At 40.7% G+C, this 25,429-nt stretch overlaps 2 protein-coding genes across 2 annotated transcripts; one reads left to right on the plus strand and one right to left on the minus strand.

Moving 5' to 3' along the window:
• Positions 1-3,390: 3,390 nt before the first annotated feature.
• Positions 3,391-5,294, minus strand: tmm74 (Transmembrane protein 74). Its single transcript, NM_001141307.1, is given in 2 exon segments — positions 3,391-4,571; positions 5,207-5,294. A coding segment is annotated over 1 exon segment (843 nt). The 5' UTR covers positions 4,510-4,571; positions 5,207-5,294; the 3' UTR covers positions 3,391-3,666.
• A 7,681-nt stretch (positions 5,295-12,975) lies between these two features.
• LOC106583759 (thyrotropin-releasing hormone receptor) lies at positions 12,976-22,556 on the plus strand. Its single transcript, XM_014168321.3, has 2 exons — positions 12,976-14,170; positions 17,329-22,556. The coding sequence occupies exons 1-2, from the start codon at positions 13,388-13,390 to the stop codon at positions 17,764-17,766; spliced, it is 1,221 nt and encodes a 406-aa protein (XP_014023796.1). The 5' UTR covers positions 12,976-13,387; the 3' UTR covers positions 17,767-22,556.
• Positions 22,557-25,429: the final 2,873 nt, after the last annotated feature.

The raw sequence follows: 25,429 nt of genomic DNA on the forward strand, positions 1-25,429 counted from the left end.
AATTATGCTCTCCTTCAGCATTCGACCATGGCATTTTCTTCTTGTTTACATTGGTTAAGTGGTTAAGATTGACCAAAACAATACCCTCATTTCCTGTTAGACTAGATGCCAAAGCACATAGTAGGCAGAAGGAGACAGGCAGACTAATAGTTTCAGCTGTACAAGAAAGTGATTGCAAGTGCCAGGGACAACACAGGAAATGACTGTGCAGACTTGATTGTGGGGATGAGGGATGATGCAGCTCAAAGAGTTCAGTGCATTTGGCTACGGAGCGAGTGACAGAGTGCCGCTACCCTCGACCACCTCAATGTCAACGATGCAGAACACGGACAACCAGAAGTCGTAGAAGTGTAAATCGTTTTGACATGGAGCTGCACGTGTTGCCTTTTGCTCTTAAGAATGTCTCTCTAAAACGCTGTATAATACATTGCTGAAGCACTGAGTATTCCGAAACAGAAGGGCACAGAGGAGGGGGTATGATTCAAAATGAGGTCTGCTTTAAGAGGTCATGTCAACATAAACCTGGATTTCCAAAGAGCATTAGAACTAATTTCATGCAAACATGAAAAATATGCAAGAGGGCCTACATGGGCTGAACAATGGAAATCGATGCATTCTAAATGAAAAACTCGGCACGGCTTAATAGTGTATTCTGAGCAAGAAGCTTACTGGACTAAATTCACAATACAATAAGATACTCCAACTAATGTAAATAACAGCTTGTAAGCGTTCCAGAAAATGCATTATGCACTCTTGTTAAAAATAATCCCTCTGAGAAAGGCTGGTGTGAGTGGCCAAGAGTGAAGTCACATCCCTGGAGTGTTTGCCTTTAGTGTGTCCCTCATGAGCAATCAATAGAAATGGAAACTTTTCCTGAGTCGCTTACCATACGCCTGAGATGAAGGGATGAGCTCACCTCACAAAAGCCATATAAATCAGTTGTATGGCAGAGGAAAGTAATCTCTGCCTGTCTCACCCTCACACAGATACACACACACACACACACATGCACACCCATATAGTCATGCGCATGAACCCCCATGCATGCGTACACACGCAGACACACGCACACACACACACTGGTCAATTAACATAAAGGACAGCACGTTAGCGTGTAGTACACTTGGGAAATGAATGCAAATGGCAGCTCAGCCCCTCTCTTTTGTCTCTGATCCTGTCTTACCGTGGTAGATCTTCTAACACAGGGATCTACAAAATACCAATCAGTGTACCTTAGCTGTGAAGCGCTCTCTCACAGATAAAGAGCTTATGCATGAAACCTCTGGAAATACACTTGAGCTTGACTTGTAAAATGCCGTCGAACTGAGCAAATCCCTGATCATATCCCTTAGAGACATTTGGATGGCAGAGAGATGGGGGCATGGTGGGAGCTCTACAGCTCAACGTCAACAAGGAGGAAGGGATCTCTCACGTCCTCCACCTCGCCTCCTTTTGAAAGTGTATTGGAGAGTAAAGTCAGATGGGAGGGACCTTAGACCTTCTCTTCCTTTATTGTCGGGAGGAAGGCGAAGGGATAGAATGCGGGGAATCGAGGAGGCGAAGAGAAAGGATGTGAGGAATCGTGCAAATCGAAATTGAGATAGCATTCTCTATTATGTTTCCTTGCATCTTTGTGGCCTCTCCCCTCTTCATCTCCTTGCCTCCAAACATATTATTCTTGGATGTACAGAAATATATATATATATTTTATATATAACTTTCTGGAAAGCTCTCTGATTTGGCATTTTATTCTCCTTTAACTACCAAAACAGCCCGTTTCTCTGGTGCAGATACTTTTTTCCATTACTCCTCTGTGACCAGAGAATAAGGAGTATGTTCCAATAATCTCTCCTTCTTCCTGAAGTGTGCTCACGGTCACTACTCCCCACAAATTTAAAAGCATTGGATTGGTGTAGGCATGGGCTAGAGGAGTGTCTTATGACTGTCATTTCCTGTCAAATCAATTAAGGGAAGTGCACACTTCAAAATAAAGGAAAAATTATTGGGATGCATCCTAGGTGAAGAGGGAAGAGTGAACAAGAAAAGTGATAGTGCTTTTCCACTGGAGGGATTTAGACTGAGACAAACTTGCCATCCCGTGTAGCTCAGTTGGTAGCGCATTGCACTTGCAATGCCAGGGTTCTGGCATGTTCTCGAGACTGTAGGGTCTCATTACAGTGATAGTAACAACAGTCTTACCCATGTTGCTGTAATTCTTGGGGTGTATATTTTATTCCATTACCGTATATGCATGATCGAACAGTGGAGTGGAAAACACATGACGAGTATAATTAATAGCCAACAACATGAATTTGCCCCCACAAAATGACAACGTGAATGAGCTGTTTCTAGTGATAACCAACAAGCATATTTTCCCTGAAGGCAAACACTTGTGATTGTGAATAAAGGCTTTGAAGAATTGAAATCATGGAACCATTCTCAAGGTAACAAGTCTCCTTTGATGCCTCTTGTCTTATAGGGTACTGTAGTAAGCCTACAATACAGAGACGGTCGCAAATGACAGCGGTGATGTGTCTCACTTCACCATTGACAAAATAATTCTCAACCAACAGTTCTATGAACTGAATAGAACATTTCCTGTTTTTGTTGCACCCGTCATTTCTGGTTTGTTAAAAGAAATAGATCCCTCTTCCAGTAACATTTTAAAGGCATATCTGAGACTACTCAAGGGAATACAATATGGTTTAGAGTGTTGTAGGATGTATGTCCATTAGTAGCTTATAATAAAAACATTGGTAGCGTAGGCCTTAGCCTATAAATAAAAGCCTACTTCTCTTAAAGATACCTATTAATTACATTGTTATATTGTGATCCAGTGAGTTCTCATGTTGCGTGATCATTCAAGTATGATAATTGCATATACTGCAGGTACAGTACATTAGAAGTAGGTTATTTGAAGTGTACAGTACAATACAGCGCAGTACAATACAGGGCAGGACAGCTTTATAAACTGGGGCAAGTCTTTCATGTGTGATTATGTGGCCCCCCTCCGTACACACACACACATACACACACAGTGAGAAACCACAGTGAGAATTATGCTCACCTGCATTGAGGAAGTAAAAAAGGTCATTGGATGTTAGCATGTGCACCACTGAGCAGATTTTGTCATATCAGATTTGATATAGTGCACTAGACTAGGCTAATACATCTCACTTTCTAAACTCATGGGACAGACACTTTTCCCTCTAAAATGCGTGTATGCATCATAGTACTGACTGTCTGGCACTTTCACATAAAAAATGTATCACCTTAATAATAAATGAAACCTCTCAGAGATTGATTTATTAAAAATGTGACCCAGCATTTTCCATTTCCAAAAACAAGTAAAAAAAATAAAGTCGATGTTTTTTATTTTTTATTTTTGTTGTCATGCTTTTTCATTCTGTATCATTTTGGCAATTTGCTTACCTGGTTAAATAGGCCATTAAATGATATGGAGATGATACTATAAGACAATGTATACTTCATAATCTTGGATATTAAAACAAATGAATATTTGAACAGTTATGCTAATGTACTGTAGGTAGACCGACTGCTGTGTTCAGGTTGCACGCTTTGTGTCTGGAGAACCTGCATCATGCGTTATTGTGTTGCTCTGGCTTAGTAACACAAGACAAAGTATTTTATCAACTGGATATCATTTTAATTCAAGGTCTCCTCTATCTCTTCCTTCATAGACAGGTGTGCGGACGACCGACTAGGGCTAGACCTCGTTTTTAAAATGATGGAGCCGTATAGTTTCGCTGAGTGCTTGGAATATGCAAAGGCTTTTCTCCTGTACATCTCTCCCTTCCACATAGATATCATTAGCAGAGTGGACAGCACTACCCCGCCCAGCGTCAGTAGACAAAGCCCCGCTATCACGCACCTATCCAGGTGTGCCCCTACCCTGGCACTTTCGATTTCCAGCCTCTCCATCTCCCTCGCGGACACACTCTCCGGGTCCACTTTGACCCCGCGAGGGACTGCATAGGATATAATCACTAACGAGATCCCAGTGACTAGGAAAGTGACCGCGCTTATAAAACCGTAATCTACAGATGCCCCCGAACTTTCTGATGCGAGATCATCATCTGACATTAGGGAGAGCTCATGCAACCCCTCGGGCCGAATGTCGCTCGCACAGTCATTAGGCCTACAGGATTTGTGGATACTTTCCCCACTTTTCCCAGGGCTTGCCAGGCGCAAATTCACATTCTCGTCGACATAGGTGAAAGATGTCTCTGATTCCTCGTCGCAGCACACTCTGACCTTCTCCAACGCAGGATGACCGTGTTTAAAATGCGGACCTCCGTTAAGGGGAACCGTCCTTGGTGCTGAATTACACAGTCCTTTGCAGACCGGAGCTGAGATAGAGAGCGCCCCTCCGGCTAAACTGCTCGCTTTACGAACATGAACCGAATTGGAAGCCCAGTCAAGGACGCAGGGAGGATCGGGTTGTCTGCCTCTTCCTTCATCTATATAAAGAAGCTCTACAGAAGCCATTCGATTCTTTCCGCTGGTTCACTTCAATTATTTCCCCACGGCGTTCTGAGTCCGCAGCATCCCTGATGAGAAATAATTGACAAAGCAGATGTCACATAGGGCCTGATTATTAAAAACGATCAAATTATTTCATTAGGAAAACAGCAGCCACCTGTGCGTAATTTGTGGCGCTTCAAGCGCATTTTGGGCAAGTATGCTCATTATGTTATCAGAAATACTTAGCCTAAAAATGTACAATTGTTTGGGTTTAAGTAATTTGCTCCACGTATACAAAGCGATTAAAGTGACAGATTAGCAGTATCCAATTAGTGTGCAATCCCCTTAAACCCGATTATCTGTAATTATTTTTCAAACATAATGTATATCATATTATGGAAGAACACCCCCTTCACTATACCTAGTCATGAGAAGTGTACATAACTGTATCATAGGGAACATACAACTTCCAATAATAGGCTGTTATGGAGATAAATCATTTCAGTAGGCTGCTTTGTGCGGGAAATGGGATGGGTTTGAAGTAGATAAAAAGCTTTCCACGCCTTGCGTGAAATGTTGAAGATTAATCAAATAACGTGGTCGTTTTGCGATGTGTATTTGGAGCATGCAGTCTTCCCTATAGCCACAGTGCATCTGCTTAGTGCGCTCAGATAATATAAACGACTCTATTTCAGGAAATAAATCATATAAAAGCACTTACTTCTTTAGAATTCATTATGTCGAATTGTCTTCATATGCCAGAATACTTTGTATAGCGGAATCATAAAAGATCGAGGACTAAATGCCTTTAACGAAACTGAAAACGTAGCCTCGAGTCCTCGTCTGCTTGAGAGGAAAGATTTTCGCTGTAGTCCCTCCCTCTCACGCAAGGTTTAAGCTGCCTCGCTATGGTGCTGAAATGAGCTGGCTAGCCCGGGTACCCTTGAACAGATGCAGATTACATCGGTGTGCATTCAAATAAACACACACCAGAGAGGATTTCATTCTTATGGACCTCTGCATTTGAAGTCCATATAGACTTGTATAAAAACAAATATTTTTCCCCTAAACTATCAACCTTATGGAAATTCGATATCGTTTATTTGATCAAATGTCAATGAACGTTACTAGAGCTGTGTTAATAATCTTCTCAAGATTCGTGTAGATGCTTGGTTGCATCAAGTGAAAACATGCATAGGCCTAAACCAATAGCCAGTTTACAGTGAATTGTCAACTGATCCACATGGGAGAAAAGGAAAGGGGGATACCTAGTCAATTGTACAACTGAACACTTTCAACTGAAATGTCTTCCGCAATTAACCTAACCCCTCTGAATCAGAGAGATGCGGGTGGCTGCCTTAATCGACATCCACGTCATCGGCGCCAGGGGAGCAGTAGTTGTTGGGGGTTAACTGCCTTGCTCAGGGGCAGAATGACAGATTTTTACATTGTTGACTTGGTGATTCTCGATCCAGTAACCTTTCGTTGTTGACCCAACAATCTGTGCCCTGGCCCCATGGAAGATTAGTGGTCACTATGTCAAAGGCATCATTTAATCCATGTTTAATCTAGAGAGCTAGCCCTGAAAATATTAGTACATGTCATTCATTCATTCATTCATTCATTCATTCATTCATTCATTCATTCACATATTCTGAGTCCATCTTCATCTTTGTAAAGCTTTAAAGCAATCCAAAAGATACAGTACAATGATTTTTCTGAATGGCAACACTTTGCATTTCAATTGATGCCATTGTCACCTCCACCCGCATATTTGTTAGTATAACCCTATCCCTTTACGCAGCTGTGTCCCATGCACCACAATTCAAAGCTATTGAGGCCATGCAAATATCGAGAGAGCCAACTATACATTCCAGAGCACAAACAGACAACAGCATCAGACAGAATTGCCCAGTCACACGCTGCCAGCAGCAGACCAGAAGCAGTACAGGGTGAAGGACTTTGGCCCATGGCCCAATAAGCTACCGTTTAACAGATGAGGCTGGAGGAGAGAGGAGAGAGAGGAGGGAAAGTGATCAATCTAGACAGTTGTTACAGCAGAGCTTGGGAAGCAATACTGCCCAGTCATGGCTTGATGTATCATGACCCTGCATTATGAGAATGGCCAGGCTGCTGTATATTCCAAGTATAAACAGAGCTGATACAGTATATGACTGTGTACTTATCTAAGACTTACAGACCATCAGTTGTTATCTGCTACAACTAACTAGGCTACACCACTCCGCCAAGGACAAAAGCCCTGCATGCGGTAAAGACAGCAACCCTGAGGCCAGTGCATCTTCATAGAGTGTCTCATGCTGGGTTGTGGTATTTAGTTATCTGTTATGGTACAGAGGTGCGGGCATTGCACTGTACTTAAATAGAACATAAACCCCAAGTCTAAAACCTAAGCACTAAACATTAACCAGCGAATGTAAACAGTAAACAGCCTCCCACTGTACATGCCCATGTCATGTGATGATATATGATTAGATTCATCTATTTGACTTATTTCAATTACATTTATGAGCAATTCCAAGTGTACGGAAGGAAATATGACCGAGCATCAGCCTCTGGGCATCTAATGGCCAATGCTTGCTGGATTAATAATAAGCAGGTGGCTCAGTGGCGTATGCCTTAGAGATTGTTTTGGAGAGTTGGCACGCAAACCCTAGCTGTATTTGAAATGTTTTGACACCGTCTTTCAGGGGAGGACAAGGCAGGGTGGCTAGAGCATTCCGAGAAAATAAAATGACCTCGGGGACTCTATTAGAGAAAGAAAAGGACAGAGCATAATAGAGTGATAGAGAGTAGTAGAGAGAAATGAAAGACAGGACTGAAAGGTTGGGCATCCGAGAGCGGATGTAGAGGTTGATAACAGTTAGACAGGGTCATAAAATATTCAGTAGTTGGCACTGAAGGTTCATTGAATGGTTGTCCTAATTGGACCAAGGTCTTGCCCTGACATGGATTCTATGGGTTATGTTGTAACTTCTCACAATGTAGTGCTGTTTTCTCTCATTTGAATATCAATCAGATTTTTTTTTAGGCCTTTCAGAAGGAATACACCTCAAAAGATGGAAGCAAAAACAAGAAGGCAAGGCTGTGTGTGTGTGTGTGCGTCCCAGATTGGCAGATTAAAGAAGACATTCATCTTTTGATGAAAAGATAATTAGATAAAAAAAACTTTTTTTTGCAACAGTCATTAACTCATGCTGCTCATTCGATTAAACTTCTAGGCAGGGATAATTGATTATTATTTTCTGTCTACCCGCACTCTCTGCATTATAATTAATGTAATGCTATCAACTAAGGCCTCTACCATAGCATGGCTTGCTTTGCATACTAATTTATCAGGTAGATATTTTGCGCAATTCTACGACTTGCCCCTAAATGTCTATGCAACTGAAATATTAGTCCTATCTCTTTGTGACATTTAGACAATTTTACTGTATCTATTTATGACATTATTACACCATACAGTTGAAAATCTGGTTTTAGAGTGAGCAATATTTGCTATTATTGTGATCAAACCACGTCATGGGGATTTAGTGTTAGGTCATACAAACAGCTCTTTGGTGTTTTTGTATGCAGAGCATACTTTTTCAGGAAAGCTGTTTATTATGGAAAACACACAGGTTTGAAGCAGGGATAGGTTTTGTTCATTAGTCAAATGAAATAAGCTTGACTTCAGGCCAAATGTCATTCATTTTTGGAGACGAAACATGCCAAACCTTGAGAAGTAACCACGGCAAATATAAAAAAATAAAACAAACCTTTATTTTTTTGTTGTGAAGTTTAGCTTGAAAGTTAAATTAGAAAAGGGATGTTCTCACAAAAGGCTTTGTAATAAATAATTCATGGCATTAGCATAAAATATAATTACATCACAGTCAAAGCTTTTATGAAATAGATATTCATAAATGAATGGACTCCTACCTGACAACCCTGCCATAACTTAATCAGATACACATTCACATTTCAGTTTAAGATGAATGACAATCGGGCGGCAGGGTAGCCTAGTGGTTAGAGCATTGGGCTAGCAACCGAAAGTTTGCAAGTTCAAATCCCTGACCTGTGAAGGTACAAATCTGTCATTCTTCCCCTGAACAAGGCAGTTAACCCACTGTTCCTAGGCTGTCATTGAAAATAAGATTTTTTTTCATAACTGACTTGCCTGGTAATAAAAAAATAATTCATCACAGCCAGTCAACTATGACCCCCAACATTTTAATTATATTTCAGACTACTCGCTCAGCAAACACACCCAAGAGATTATTTAGCCTAAAGGAATTACCACCCTCCTGAGACTGCAGCAGTTCAAAAATTGAAATGTTTCATGATAATAGAGGAAACTTGTCCACATGGTGAAAAACAAAGGGAACAAAAGCAGTTTTTACCTCTTCTTCTATAATCTAACATTACCATTTTGCAAGAGTGCAGTTGAATTGATACCAAAACAGTTTGGGGATTCAATTGACAGTTTGACTGTTTTTAAAATTACACTGACTGTATAAAGCATTAAAATATTGAGTTGTACCCCCTTTCGCCCTCAAAACAGCCTCAATTCTCCGGGGCATGGACTACAAGGTGTCGAAAGCATTCTACAAGGCTTCTGGCCCATGTTGACTCCAAGTTGACTGGATTCCCTTCGGGTGGTGGACCATCCTTGTTACACGCGGGAAACTGTTGAGAGTGAAAAACCCAGCAGCGTTACAGTTCTTGCTTGACACAATCAAACCGGTGCGCCTGTCACCTACCATACCCCATTCAAAGGCACTTAAATCTTTTGTCTTTCCCATTCAATTCACCCTCTGAATGGCACACATACACAATCCATGTCTCGATTGTCTCAAGGCTTAAAAATCCTTCTTTAACCTGTCGCGTCTTCTTCATTCAGTCCATCCCCTGATGAATTGAGGCTGTTCTGGGTCGGGGGGGGGGGGGGCAGTGGTGAGTGATGAATTTTCATAATTATCCCCCTTGAGTATAATTGGGTCTGTTAAGAGTCCTAATTCCATGTTGTGTTTCATATTCCTTTAGACATTCCTTGACCAAAACAAAAGCACACAATTGTGGTGGATGCATTTCCCCAAGTCCCTCTATTTGCAATTTGTCCAGAAGATGGCAGTGAAAGGCCATTCTAATAATACTTGTGAGTACCTGCAGAATCACGCCGATATGATTATGAGAACACTCCACTGATCAAGTCACATTTGTTTTGTGAGCGGTGTCCATGACTATTATTTAGAAGGTGTGGTATATTCATATATGAACTATAACTATTTTCTTACTGAATCATGTTTAAATGTCCAATCACAGTGAGGTTTTACAATGGGATATTTTTATTGGCCGTTTGCACATTAATTGTTATTTTTTGCTGTAACAGCACCCACGACAGACTGGAAACAACAAGTAGACAGACTGGAAACAAGTACCTTGCTCCAGGTCACAACAGCCGTAACCTGACATATTGATTTTCCAGTAACCCTTTGATTGAGTTAAATAAAGGTTAAATAAATAAGTACAAATGAATTGACGTCAACCCAGAGATTTATCACATCATCAGCCTTGGGAGTCGAGGCCCGAAATCAACCCTTCAATATGTATCGATAACATATTAGACTGAGGTCATTTTGAACCCCTATAGTGAAGGTATTGTGCTTAGGGTGTCCAACTGTAATTACATGTCTCTCTCCATTAGTACTTTGAAAAATGTGTGATCTTAACCTCCTGAACTCTGCCTGTGAGGACGGATACACTATATACATATTCTGCTACATCACTAATATATTTATCCCGCTACTGACATGGTATGGGTCGATAGAGCCATGACAATAAAGTAATGACACACAGGAGCAGATGAGTCACAGCAGACAAGACCGTTTATTAATTGATGCATTATCAGCGTTCACTGTTTCAGCCATTCAACACAGATGCACTCTTGAACTTTATATATAACTTCATTCAGCCAGTAGTTTTGACAGTGGTGCTCACAAGTCAAAATGGGTTTCCCGTTTTTTTTGTGTACTACTTCATCCAATTGTGTACTACCGCATCCATTTTGTGTCATATGTTACGAATTTGTATGATAGGCTATGTTATAAATCCAATTCATGGAATATGTTACACATTTATTGTGCTTAAAACCCCCTAGAGTCGATTGATGAACCGGTGCGTCAATCTCGCTAACATAATACAAAAATCCCCATCAAAATCTATCAATTTAAACTAGCACTGTGGCACATCCGCATCTGTGGTGAAAGGTGGCAGAGCTAGAGCAGTGTTTGTCAGACCATGACACAAAACTTCTGTAGCGTCTGAACGGTTTGACTTATAAACTATTATGACCACTCTGTGGAAAGGGGAGACTCTCACGAACACAAGTACCGGTTTAAAAAAATGAACGGAAGTATCACTGCAGTTTTGTACCTGCCCAAAAAAGGAGTTGAATATGTAAAAGAGTGTGCAAAGCTGTCATCAAGGCAAAGGGTGGCTACTTTGAATAATCTCAAATATAAAATATATTTAGATTTATTTAACACTTTTTTGGTTACTAAATGATTCCATATGTGTTATTTCATAGTTCTGATGTCTTCTCTATTATTCTACAATGTAAAAATAAAGAAAAATGCTGGAATGATTAGGTGTGTCCAAACTTTTGACTGGTACTGTACATTTTAGTCATTTAGACACTGTGATTCAAAATTACACTTTGGTTCGTTCAACCAATTCAATTTGTCTGAAATCAAATACCGAATTTGACAGATCATTGTGATTTTTCAAAATTGAATTGATGCTTCTCAATTGCTTACAACACTTAATGCGCATTCACCTTGCATAGCGATTGGTGCAATGTAGTGGCGGTAGTCTATCATAAGAGTTGGAGGCGTGGCCTAATGGGGCGTGGTTTTCACTTTGTAATTTTGGGCCACCCGTGACAGTGAATGTCATTTCAGGTATTTTTTATTTATTTTTATGATTATATGTTCACTGCCAGCACTGACTGAAATGATATCTGCTTAAGTACTGTGATACTAAAAAGCCTGGAAAGGTTTCTGTTGATGTAATGGCCACCATTTGGTTACAATATTCTAATCAGTTCATGTGAAAGTATTATGTAAAGAAAGTGTTTGGAGTCATTTATTCATGCAATGGAACCAACTTAATATCTTCATTAAGAGGAAATGTATTTCATTGCGTGTAACCCAATTGAAAATGTGGATAGGTTATTCCAAAGTTAAATATCCACTTGGTAAAACATAAAAAAAATGGGTTTTATATATATTAGTTTGTATTGATGTAACTTTTTTAGGTTAAACCAGAAAGCCAAAGTAAGTTCAGTGCTGGCTGGCTTGCCACTGAACCTAAGCAGGGTTGCCCCCAGGGCAGTAATTGGGGACATTGCCCTGTGTAGGGTGCTGTCTTTCGGATGGCACATTAAACGGGTGTCCTGATTCTCACTAAAGATCCCATGGCACTTATTGTAAGACTAGGGGTGTTAACCCCAGTGTCCTGGCTAAATTCACAATCTGGCCGTCATACCATCATGGCCACCTAATCATCCCCAGCTTCCAATTGGCTCTTTCATCTCCCCTGTAACTATTCCCCAGGTCTTTGCTGTGAATGAGAATGTGTTCTCAGTCAACTTACCTGGTAAAATAAGGATTAAAGAAAAAAACATTCTCTGAATGTTCTGTTGAACCCGACTTTAAATAGAACCACAGGAAATCTGCAGGAAAAGTTTATGTTGAAGTACTGAAATTCCCACTGAAGAACATTGTTTCTGAACTATTTGAGAACATTCCCAATGTCAAACCAGTTGGAGAACTTTACTAGAACATTACCAACATTTTAATGAAATGTAACCATGTTTTAACTTTTAATGAAAAGTTCTGTTAAAGTAATGAAAAACCAATATATAATTTTTTGGGTCAAGTTCGATAAACGTGCTGATAATGTGCCTAAACCAAGCAACTATCCTGCACCGTTCCCGGAAAGTGTTGGGAAGGTTTAATGCAAAATGACCATAGGACAACCACGCTCTCACCAAGCTCTATGAAATATATAGTTCTCAGAACGTTATGTGCTAGCTGGGAGGTCAATGCAAGTAAGAGAAAGACACTGAACACGTGTGATGTCATGATGTCCAAACAAGACTTTCAGATAACCAATACATCTGAAATGTCAAATTTGAGTATGATTTTACAAATGTACAACTTGAAATATAGGTTTGGTAATAATCAAATACAACAGTTGGCATTGAATCATATATTTGGTTAATATATTTGGTTTCACACAAACGTAGTTTTCTAAAATTGAGAAACCCTAACTCATTTATTGTTTTAGGCTTTATCCAAATAGTTCATTTTACTGTGTACATGTTTTAAATCCATTGTTAAAATTCACGTCCCTGCTCTATCATGCATGCATACGCTGCTTTTCTGTTGGCTGCAACCACACTACCAGAACAGCTGGTAGAGTGTGGAGCCACAGTCAAAACGCTCTTTGAAGCTCTGTGCGTAATGAGAAGGCTGTCTTCTCAGACTTCAGCAGCGCAAGACGTCACACCTGTTTACTTTACCTCTTTGCTTTTACTGGCAGTTGCCTAACTTCGTGCATAAAGAGGACTAAAACATGGGTAAACAGCATCAACATCCAAACCTGGTCTTCGTATTAATCGAATATATTTTGCTCGACTTTATATGATATATCTCTTTCATAACCTCATGAAATGAGTTAACTTTTATTTTGGATAAGTAATACCAAATACTTTATTGAATAATGACTTGGTTTTGGAACTAATAGATTTTTTTAAGGGAACTCTCTTGAGGCTATTTTAAATGTAAAGTCTATGTCTGAAATGAATTACTCCTCCAAGTGAAGTGTACAGAACTAAACCATGGAAAATGTTACTTTAAATCCAGATAACCAGACGCTTGGTCCATGGACTGATTATAGCATGGAATACAAAGTGGTCAGCATATTTTTTGTGATCCTCATCTGTGGGATAGGAATGGTTGGAAACGTTATGGTGATACTAGTTGTTCTTACAACCAAACACATGCGGACACCCACCAACTGTTACCTGGTGAGTTTGGCGGTGGCCGACCTGATGGTTCTGACTGCGGCGGGACTGCCGAATATTACAGAGAGTTTGTATGGAGGAGGCTGGGTGTACGGATACGTCGGGTGCCTTAGCATAACTTATTTCCAGTACTTGGGCATCAACGCGTCTTCATGCTCCATCACCGCTTTCACCATTGAGCGGTACATAGCCATCTGCCACCCCATAAAAGCGCAGTTTATGTGCACTCTGTCAAGAGCAAAGAAAATCATACTGGTCGTTTGGGCTTTTACCTCGCTCTACTGCGCATTGTGGTTTTATCTGTCTGACACGAAAGAGTTGATTTACGACAATATTACCTTGGTCTCATGCGAATACAAAGTGTCAAGAAATCTTTACCTGCCAATCTACTTCACTGACTTTGCCGTGTTCTATGTGGTGCCTCTCATGCTAGCCACTGTTCTGTATGGATTTATCGCCAGAATTCTTTTCCTCAACCCATTGCCGGCAGACCCCAAGGAAAATACTAAAAAGTGGAAAAAAGAATCATGCCAAGGAAATAGGATGATGAGCACCAACAATTCATCCTGTAGCACAACTGCCCGCTCTCGCAGGCAGGTAAGTTGCCACTATTGTTTTAAAGTTTGTTATCTTATAAAGGTGTATCTACAGTGTAATAACTACAGTGTGTTTGTGTGTGTGTGTGTGTGTGACTCCAGTATAATTAGATTATGAATTCAACAGTTTTATAATTGCACTGGTATGATATGTCGTGAAGTTGGCGTGTTCAACCCAAGAATATACTGTACACTCTTACAAAAATTGCTTCCAAAAGGGTTCTTCGGCTGTCCCCATAGGATAACCCATATTGGTTCAAGGTAGAAGCCTTTTGGGTTCCATGTAGAACACTGAGTGGAAAGGTTTCTACCTCAAACCAAAAAGGGTTCTTCAAAGGGTTATTTTATGGGGACAGCCGAATAACCCTTTTAGGTTATAGATAATTAAGACCTTTTTTTCTATGAGTGTATGATAACATCCTAGAGAAGTGAACATTTGCCCTCTGGGCACAGATGTCAATTCAACGTCTATTCCACATCTATTCCACGTTAGTTCAACGTAATTTCATTGAAACGACGTAGAAACAACGTTGATTCAACCAGTGGGTAGTCATTGTAAGTAGATTGCAGTGTGCAGCACGAGCAAGTCAACATGCAACAAACCGCATTAGTATAGACTCATAAAGCCTCGCCACTATGCTGACAGCACACGTCACTGAATAATGTAGTTTGTAACACATATAGAGCATACACAGCACCTGAGACTGAGCATGCGAATGGGAGGGGTGTGAGTTTATCTGAAGGAGTGGATTATCAAGTATTGCGGTGCCAGCAGCATGTTATGGGAATGCTTGTCACCAGCAGGGACTGGAGACAGAGTACCGCAAAATAAATACTGGGGTACGTCTACACCATACCGGTTAAACATGAGTCAACACAATATTTAAAACGAAGATGCCAAGAAACCTGTAGGATATTACACTATTATTTGTCGTTAACGCATGTCACCCTCATGAAAATTAGTGAATGGACTAGAAAACTTGTAGAATACGCCTCAAAATGTGATGTGGTTCGACGATAACAGTGACATTTTGTTAAGGCAGAGATGAGTGGCCGAGAAGGAGATGCGACTGGACAGTGAACTCAGTTTACAAGTGTAGGCCTAATGAATGACTATCACAGAATGTAATTCCTTACACTTTTTTTGCTGATTTGTAACAGATGTCTCTTTCCATTCATCAAATGGCCACTGCACAGTGCACTGTATGGATGTGGGAATTATTTTAGAGTGGACTAGCATGCTGACCACACCGCTCGCGTCGCGTGCGCGAGCGATGCAAAATCAATGTACACATACATGTTATTCAATCATTACACCCATACTGCTCGTGCGCGACAGTGGATTGGTTCTATTTGTGAAGCTCAACGCTCTGTAAGTCCTGCCTCTCAAATGTCCTCATTGGTTTTTAGAAGCATATACCCACGTACCATCTCCTCATTGGTTTTTAGGAGCATATTCCCACGTGGGTGATTGAAAGATGAACTGACATCCACACTCCAGTCGGTTGTAGGTTTACTGTTTTATCTGTGGATTAATTGTCGGAGTAGAGGACCTTGTGCATTTCAGGTAAAATCGCGCGATGGCACGCGCGCTGGTTTGGTCAGTATGTAACATGCGCAGGTTTCCAGGCTTACAACCCCCCCCCCCCCCTATGTCTTAGACTTTTAGAGGTTAATGTGTCATTAACATAACCAGTCATGATGTTTTCATCTGTTTGTCAAGCCATTGCCAAACTGTTAGGACACTACAGACGTTTCGTGAGAAGACCAATTTTTCGGGATGTTTCATGGTCAGACAAACATCGCTGTATCTCGCCCACCTTCCACCGCAGATGCGGAAGGCATCCACTACTGATGCGTAAGGCTGACATAGGCGGATGCGGTGGACTGAGATGCAGCCCATGCAAAAAAACGGACATCTCTAGATTAAATTGACAGCTTTGTCTGGGATTAAAAAAAAATGATGTTACTTAGATTGAGGTACGGGTGCATCAATAGACTCTTCGTTAAAAGGTAATGCATTAAAAAAGTTAAAAGGACACATTTTTACTATTAGGTCCACAGAGATCCTATTAATTGAATAGGGATTCTATATGTAATTCTACCTGTAGGAAATTAAATCTATAGTACTTTCACCGCTGATAAAAATGAAAGTTGCAAAGCCCAGGTAATAAATTAGAGGAAAACTGCCTCAGTCTTCTATTTTTCAGCGGGACAATTACACACATTTTAATGCCAAAGACACACCAGAATGGCTTTCCAAGAGATGTTAAGTGTTCCTGAGTGGTCCATTCTCAGTCCTGAATGAAATTTGCTTGAAAATCTGAGACCAGGTTTGAATATTGCTTTCCATCAATGACTCCCAACCAAATTTACTGAGTGTAAGCAATTTTGACAAAACCCACAGATATTAGATGCTTCCACCTAGCGTTAACTCTGGGGTGTGAAGACATAAGCACTAAAGACATCTTAGATGTTTTATTTGTAATGAATTAGGTTACCTTGGTTGCACATCCTCAGCCTTGTCCGTACATGGACCAAGCCAGCCTTGGGCTCTTTCTGTCTCAGTGGCATAGACAAAAAAGACAGATGATGGACCTATGCTCACTGCTAGGTCATTTAGCAAAACAAGTCAGGATAAGGCTCTGACATAACACACGCATCTCTAACTGGCCTAGCGATGAATGGAAACCAGTGCAATCCATGCCACATACCAGGGCCTGATGAATTACCTCAAAAGATCAAAATTGAATAAGGATAGTGGTCAGGAATGTTCCTCGAGTAATGATGATAGTCGCTCCCTAGCCCTATCCAATAAGAGACACATCACTGGTGTGAGACCTCACAACATAAATAAGTATGATAGAGTTTAATATAAACATGATCATATCATAATTATATTTGTAATTAAACTGCTCTCTAGGCTCTGTTGGTTTAGTCTTATAGATGCTGTTTTGTCCGTCTCTTCAGTCTGTGGTTGATATTAATTGTCAGAGGGTGCTCTCTGACCCATTTCAACCACTTTTCTTTGCATAGCAGGAACAGACATTTTTTCAGGTTCGTGTCAAAATGTTTTTACAGCGGTCAAGCTGAATTCTATTCTTTCCCATGTCTTTTGATGAAAATGGCTGTTGATTTTCTTCCATGTGTTGTTGTCAGGTGACTAAGATGTTAGCTGTGGTGGTGGTACTCTTCGCCCTCCTTTGGATGCCCTACCGGACGCTGGTGGTGGTAAACTCCTTCCTGGACAAGGCTTACCTGGACCACTGGTTCCTACTCTTCTGCCGCATCTGCATCTACCTGAACAGCGCCGTCAACCCTGTCATCTACAACGCCATGTCTCAGAAGTTTCGCACTTCCTTCAAGAAATTGTGTCACTGCGGTCCGCAGCGATTGGAAAAGCCGGCGTCTTACAGCGTGGCCCTGACCTACAGCGTCATCAAGGACACAACCAATGGAGAGAGCCCTGAACACTTTACTACCGAGATGGATGAGTTGGCCACGCCCACACCCAGTGACCAGTTCCTGCCCAGCACCAAGAGGATGTCATTCGAGGACCCCTCTCTGTCAGGCAGGGTTGCCCTTAGCACTCCCTGACGGAAAAAGTAAATCCATTCAGGCTCTAGTTTGTGAATTCTATTCTATAATTCATTTTTTTGCAGAGGAATTGATTTAATATTTGAGCAGTACAACGGCAAACATTAAATACCAAAAATGTGTTGTTAATAGAGGAAGGAATGCTTAATTTCTTTATCTAGCATGGTGAAAATATATTCTCCCCTCTCTGTAGCCATCTTAGCACAAAGCACCCAATTATAGGCATTGTTTAAATCCGTCCTAACATTGTGTGACACACAGATTTAATTTGCGAGGTAATACTGCTTTCACTGCTTTCACATACTGAGCAACAGTTTCCGTCTCTGTAAAGTGTTTTCCTACGAAGGAAAAATAACAAGGGAAAGATGTTATCCCTCTTTTTTATCTGGAGAAGTCTAGGCCAGGTACTCAGTGTGTGTGTGTGTGTGTGTGTGTGTGTGTGTGTGTGTGTGTGTGTGTGTGTGTGTGTGTGTGTGTGTGTGTGTGTGTGTGTGTGTGTGTGTGTGTGTGTGTGTGTGTGTGTGTGTGTGTGTGTGTGTGTGTGTGTGTGTGTGTGTGTGTGTGTGTGTGTGTGTTTAAAAGATAAGCTCACTCTAAGGGAGGAGTCAAACTGTCTGGCCTAAGTTGTTTGAACCATTCTGCTACTTTGCATGTTTTAAAACAGCATAGAGAGAATGTGATCACTGACCACATTTCAAAGGCAAAATTCAAAGGAGGCAGAGTATTAAAACCATCTCTGCTCTAGGGGTGTAAATATCGCACATTGCTTTGAAACCTGCCTGTCAGGGAAATAGAGATGAGGTGGGATGAAATTTCTTTAAAGGTTACAGATGATGAAAAAGACTGATAGCAAAGCAATGACACTCCAGATCTTTCATCCGTTTGACTGCTCAATGCCATTTGACTTTATAGTAACCTTACTGGTTACTATAAATCAGGCTCACCTGATATGGAACGTTCTGCGGGGGCTAGTGTCAAAAATGTATAGTAACCTTATTGGCCAGAAGGTTCACCCGATATTGAACTTTCCACAGGGGCTAGTGTCAAAAAATGCAGCACATCCTTCTGTACCCATAATGGACTACTGTGGTGTGGATTCAATCAAAAAGAGTTGAAAGGCCCGGAGTCCATAATGAGAAAGATCTTTGATGACTCAGACACCTGGGTGGTTGATGGTTGTCTCTAGGTCAGGGGCCTGACATGACCAGACCAAACATTATGTTGACATCTGCAACAGCAGAGACTGATGGTAGCATTTCCCCTTACTGGATCCCCCCAAGCACATCCCACAGAGCAGCTATTCCCAAACTGGGGTACGCGCAATGCCGTCGGGGGTACGCCAAATAAAAAGGTGATTCACATTAAATTTAATAATGTAAAAATTCTTCACATTTTCAAACAGTCCATTTATATTTTCCAACAGGGCTATACATTTGGGTGAGGTTTTTTCTCACCTGAGAATCCTCGTTTCACTGCCAAAAATAAAATTAAACCAGGTAGTGTTCAGCGAAATAACAACACAATGTCAAATACAGGTAGCCTAGTCAAATAATGAACATCCAATCACATTAACCGTTACTCTCTCGTGGGAATTCCACTAACGGTCCATATGTAGCCAAACGTAGCTGCTGCTCATTCCGTTTGTTCGAAAATGGATAAATAGTTACAAAAAGTAAGGCCCGCGTCCATAGAGACACATACCAGCTCTACTGGTAGTACTGCTACTACCAGCAGTACTACACCTGCACCTGTCGACTACACAAGTTGTTCTGCTTCCATGAGCACATCCAATGCTAGCATCAGTAATTCTACATTTGTTGTTAGCCCAGCTAGCATGGAAACTGACAGTTGTGAATCTGATACAGCCGAAGATCTACTGCCCCCTTACCTGGGAAAGCACCGAACAACAGACAGGGACATGGGACCATCGAAGAGACACAAATATGATGAGAACTACACTTATATTGGGAGTAGTGCCTTTCCTCAGCCACAGTGTGTTATATGTGCAAAAGTACTATCTCACAACTCGATGAAACCTTCACTCTTGCGCAGACATTTAGAAACAAAACATGCCAATTTGAAAAATAAGCCACAGGAGTTTTTTGAGCGAGAATTAAGACGACTTTCGAGTAGTAAGACATGTATAAAAGCAACAGATACCATAAACAACAGATACCGTCTTATATGGTGAACTACCGAGGGGCTAGGACAGGCAAGCCACATACTATTGTGGAGGACTTAATTCTACCTGCTGCTGCGGATCTGTCTGGGACAATGCTGGGGGACAGGCCAAAAAAACGACACCTTCATCAAACAACACTGTTTCACAATGCATCAGTGACATGGCAGGAGATGTTTTGAAACAAGTACTGCTTCACAAACAAGCCAGCAAATTCTGTGCGTTACAGCTGGATGAGACAACAGACGTGGCGGGCCTGGCACAGCTCCTGGAATATGTCCGTTACGTTTATGGAAACCAGGACAACAGGAGAGGATATTTTTAAAGTACTGGACAGCTTTGTGACATCAAATGGACGTGGTCAAGATGTGTTGGTATCTGTACTGATGGCGCAAAAGCCATGACCGGGAGACATAGTGGAGTGGTAATGCGCGTGCAAGCAGTTGCTCCCGACGCCACTTGGGTACACTGCAGCATCCACCGAGAGGCTGTTGCTGCCAAAGGAATGCCTGACAGCTTGAAAGATGTTTTGGACACTACAGTGAAAACGGTTAACTTTGTTAAAGCAATGCCCCTGTACTCTCGTGTATTTTCTGCACTATGCAATGATATGGGTAGCGACCATGTAACGTTTTTACAACATACAGAAGTGCGCTGGTTATCAAGGGGCAAAGTATTGACACGTTTTTTTGAATTGAGAGGCGAGCTTAAAGTTTTCTTTACTTACCGTAATTTTCACTTGTCTGACTGTTTACATGATGACGAGTTTTTCACACGACTGGCCTATCTGGCTGATGTTTTTTTCTCACCTGAATGACCTGAATCTAGGATTACAGGGACTTTACGCAACTATATTCAATGTGCGGGACAAAATTGAGGCTATGATTAAGAAGTTGGAGCTCTTCTCTGTCTGCATTAACAAGGACAACACACAGATCTTTCCATCATTGTAAGATTTTTTGCGTGCAAATGAACTCAAGCTTACGGACAATGTCAAATGTGACATAGCAAAGCACCTGAGTGAGTTGGGTGTGCAATTACGCAGGTACTTTCCCGAAACGGCTGACACAAACAACTGGATTCGTTATCCCTTTCATGCCCTGTCTCCAGTCCACTTACTGATCTCTGAACAAGAGAGCCTTATCGAAATTGCAACAAGCGGTTCTGTGAAAATTGAATTTAATCAGAAGCCCCTGCCAGATTTCTGGATTGGGCTGCGCTCAGAGTATCCTGCCTTGGCAAATCGTGCTGTTAAGACACTGATGCCCTTTGCAACCACGTACCTATGTGAGAGTGGATTCTCGGCCCTCACTAGCATGAAAACTAAACACAGGCACAGTGTGTGTGTGGAAATTATTTAAGACTGAGACTCTAATACAACCCAACATTGCAGAGTTATATGCATCCTTTAAAGCACACCCTTCCCTTCTCATTAACCTGTGGTGAGTTATTCACAATTTTCGATGAACAAATAAAGTTTTATATGTAAGATGGCTAAATAAAGAGCAAAATTATTGATTATTATTATATTATTATTTGTGCCCTGGTCCTGTAAGAGCTCTTTGTCACTTCCCACGAGCCGGGTTGTGACAAAAACTCACATTCATTCTTATGTTTAATAAATGTACGTATGGTGTGTGTGTGGCAGGCTTTAAATGATGGCAAAAAACAACATTTGAGAGTGCGCTGACCCTGGTGCTAGAGGGGGTACGCAGCTGGAGGTTGAATGTTTGAAGGGGTATTGGACTATAAAAGGTTTGGGAACCACTGCCACAGAGCAAAGGCGAGATTAGAGGTTTCATCAATGCCAAAGTGTTCTACTTTGAAGATTTGAGGGAGGCTGGTGTGTCATGGTACAGCCGTAAAGCATGGGCACAGGGTCAAAAAACAGAAAGATAAAGCATAAAAGGAACACGCATTGATTGAATTTAGAATTCAAATCAGGAAAAAATATACAGTTCATTGTTGTTTTTTATATACTGATAAAACGCCCTCTCTGTCCCTTTTAGGATGCTGTAAAAATGCTTGCAATTGATTGTTCGGTGCCATGAGAAATGTTTGTTTTTCAATGTATGTTTCAGACCTGTTTTCAATTCATACCTTTGCACCTTTTAAATTGTCTGCCAGTAGAGCTATATTGTGATAATGTAGTTTCTTTTGTTCCGTTTTATTGTTTGTTCCAATCAATGTACAGTATTTTGCTATGGAGCGATCAATGTGGAGCTACGCTGTTCTTCAGTTTCGAAGAAGGTATGTGCACTTTCATCTACTGTCCTCGCTGCACAGTTTCCACCATAAAAGGGAGTGGTGCAGCATGGACACTGTGGGAGTGGTGCACCATAAAAACGAGTTTGCAGCACGGACACTGTAAAACAAATGATGTTGTGGTGTGATTTCAAAAAAGAAAGACATCTATGTACACTATACAGTTTATCTTCACTCAGCAATGTTGTGTAACTTCGTCTCTCTTGCTGGCAGTTCTCTGCATTGTAAAAACTGCTCTTGTTGTTTGGATGGTTTGTGTTTTGTATTTTGTATTGTTAGTTGTCTATAATAAATAAATTGATCATTGATCATGTAGCCTGTCAAATATTGATAATTACTCTCAGAATCCAGAAATTCATGTGTCATTATTTGTAGTTAGTCTCTGTTTATTTTGACACATCTTCACTGTTTTTTCATCAATTCCATTAGGATGCAATTAAAACATATGGTTACTTTTGCAACTTCGTCAAAACACTAATACGTAGTGATTAATCATGTAGTGATTTTATCCAGATGACTGCACAAATAAATACCATGAATTTGAACATATATGGCAGCTAACAATATGGCAGTTTCCATCTGTCCTTATCACAGCACATTCTTTTGGAGTAAAACATGGGATATTGGTGTGGAAAGCAACATTGAAAGCATCCGTTTATTTTTAAAGGTGCACCCAGGTTTTATGCAGTGCTCAAGTGTATTCTTCACACACACTACATTAAATAATGGAGAGCTGCGATGACAACTACATAGCAAATCATCAAAATGTTCTTCATAAATCGTCAATTGAGATACAGTATACGGAGAAATTAAATGGGATGACGGTATTGACCACATCAATCTTTAAACAGGTCCCCTTATTCAGCACTATTCGGAGGACCTGGAATAATCTGTCCCCTTGTGAGCAATGCACTCCATTTTTGGATAGTTGGATAGTCCCACTAGACCTGTCAATGTTATGGTATTTTAAAGTAAATAACCTAGCTCAAGCAGATATGAGGTTTACCAGACACATATTTCTTATTTTATTACCGTAAAAAGGATTGTTATGGTAGCAAATTTGCATAAACATGTTGGCAAATTCTTTGTCTTCTAACTTAAAACTGCTTTGTTCTTTATAGAAGCTACAAAAGCAGCCTTCTCAGTAGTAACTAGATGAGAAAGACAAGAATGAATGAAGGTTGAGGTGAAAGGAACGCAAACAGAATACAGATAAATATATTAGCCAACCGCTATATCGTTCAATCAGTCTATTTATTTTTTTCTCTCTCACTCTTTATTTTTCTCTCTCTCAAACGCACGCACTCATACACGCACGCACGCATGCACGCACGCACGCACACACACACACACACACACACACTCACACACACCACACACACACACACACACAAAGACTTTTCCAAAGCTGGGGTAGGTTGTTAGGATTAATACAGTCAGACGTGCCTCAAAGTTGTTTGGGAATGAATGTGTGCATAGCCTGTTAACAGGATAAACTGGTCCCAAGGACATTCCCATTGGTAAGGAGTTTGGGTATCCAGATTTTCCCACATTATATTCTTCTCTGACTCCAAGGTTGCTCACCCACACACCTGTCACCCTCTGGTAAAGCGCTCTGTAAATAACCAGCAAAATACCTGAATTACAATTTTCTCAATTCAATTCATATTATTTCTACAGATATGCACAACATGGCCTTTTACAAACAGGTGGCTATTGTAGGATTTATGACGAGAAGGCGTAAGAAAAAAGGAATACAACTTACTAAATAAACAAATTAACACAATCTTCCAAAGTCATACCAAGGATCATGGAGTCAGTCATTTTTGTAACTAATTATTTTCAAAATTGCTTGTTAATCGACAATATAATGTTGCTCATACGTGCAGCAAGCAATAAACAGTACCAGTCATAAGTTTGGACACACCTACTCCTTCAAGGGCATTTCTTTATTTGTACTATTTTCTACATTGTATAATAATAGTAAAGACATCAAAATGATGAAATAACATATGGAATAATGTACATGTGGTAACCAAAAAAGTGTTAAACAAATAAAAAAGATTATTTTAGATATAAAAATGTTAAAAGTAGCCACCTTTTGCCTTGATGACAGCTTTGCACACTCAGCTTTGCTTCACCTGGAAAGCTTTTTCAACAGTCATGAACACTTGTTGGCTGCTTTTCCTTCACTCTGTGGTCCAACTCATCCCAAACCATCTCAATTGGGTTGAGGTTGGGTGATTGTGGAGGTCAGGTCATCTGATGCAGCACTCCATCACTCTCCTTCTTGGTCAAACAGCCCATACACAGCCTGAAGGGGTGTTTAATAAATCACAGACAGTGTCACCAGCAAAGCACCCCCACACCATCACCATCACGTGCGGAGATCATCCATTCACCTACTCTGCATCTCACAAAGACAAAGGCGGTTGGAAGTAAAAATCACAAATTTGGACTCATCAGACCTAAGGACAGATTTCCACCGGTCTAATGTCCATTGCTCATGTTTCTTGGCCCAAGCAAGTCTCTTCTTCTTATTGATGTCCTTTAGTAGTGGTTTCTTTGCAGCAATTCAACCATGAAGGCCTTCCCTGTAGCTCAGTTGGTAGAGCATGGTGTTTGCAACGCCAGGGTTGTGGGTTCGATTCCCACGGGGGGCCAGCAAAAAAAATGTATGAAATTGTATGAAATGTATGCATTCACTACTGTAAGTCGCTCTGGATAAGAGCATCTGCTAAATGACTAAAATGTAAATGATTCACACAGTCTCCTCTGAACAGTTGATGTTGAGATGTGTCTGTTACTTGAACTCTGTGAAGCATTTATTTTGGCTGCAATTTCTGAGGCTGGTAACTCTAATGAACTTATCCTCTGCAGCAGAGGTAACTTTGGGTCTTCCTTTCCTGTGGAATTCGTCATGAGAGACAGTTTCATCATAGCGCTTGATGGTTTTTGCGAGTGCACTTTAAGAAACGTTCAAAGTTCTTAAGATTTTCAGAATTCACTGACCTTCATATTTTAAAGTAATGATAGACTGTCATTTGTCTTTGCTTTTTTGAGCTGTTCTTGCCATAATATATAGACTTGGTATTTTACCAAATAGGGCTATCTTCTGTTTTCCACCCCTACCTTGTCACAACACAACTGATTGGCTCAAACGCATTAAGAAGGAAAGAAATTCCACAAATTAACTTTTAAAAAGGCACACCTGTTAAT

This window comes from Salmo salar, chromosome 02 (assembly GCF_965601325.2).
Source record: "Salmo salar chromosome 02, fSalSal1, whole genome shotgun sequence".
NCBI lineage: Eukaryota > Metazoa > Chordata > Actinopteri > Salmoniformes > Salmonidae > Salmo > Salmo salar.

What these genes read in the sequence shown, in the direction of transcription:
- LOC106583759 (XM_014168321.3), top strand. Translation starts at nt 13,388, where the DNA reads ATGGAAAATGTTACTTTAAATCCAGATAACCAGACGCTTGGTCCATGG. An exon ending in CTGCCCGCTCTCGCAGGCAG is followed by an intron (nt 14,171 to 17,328) that starts GTAAGTTGCCAC and finishes TGTTGTTGTCAG; the next exon opens with GTGACTAAGATGTTAGCTGT.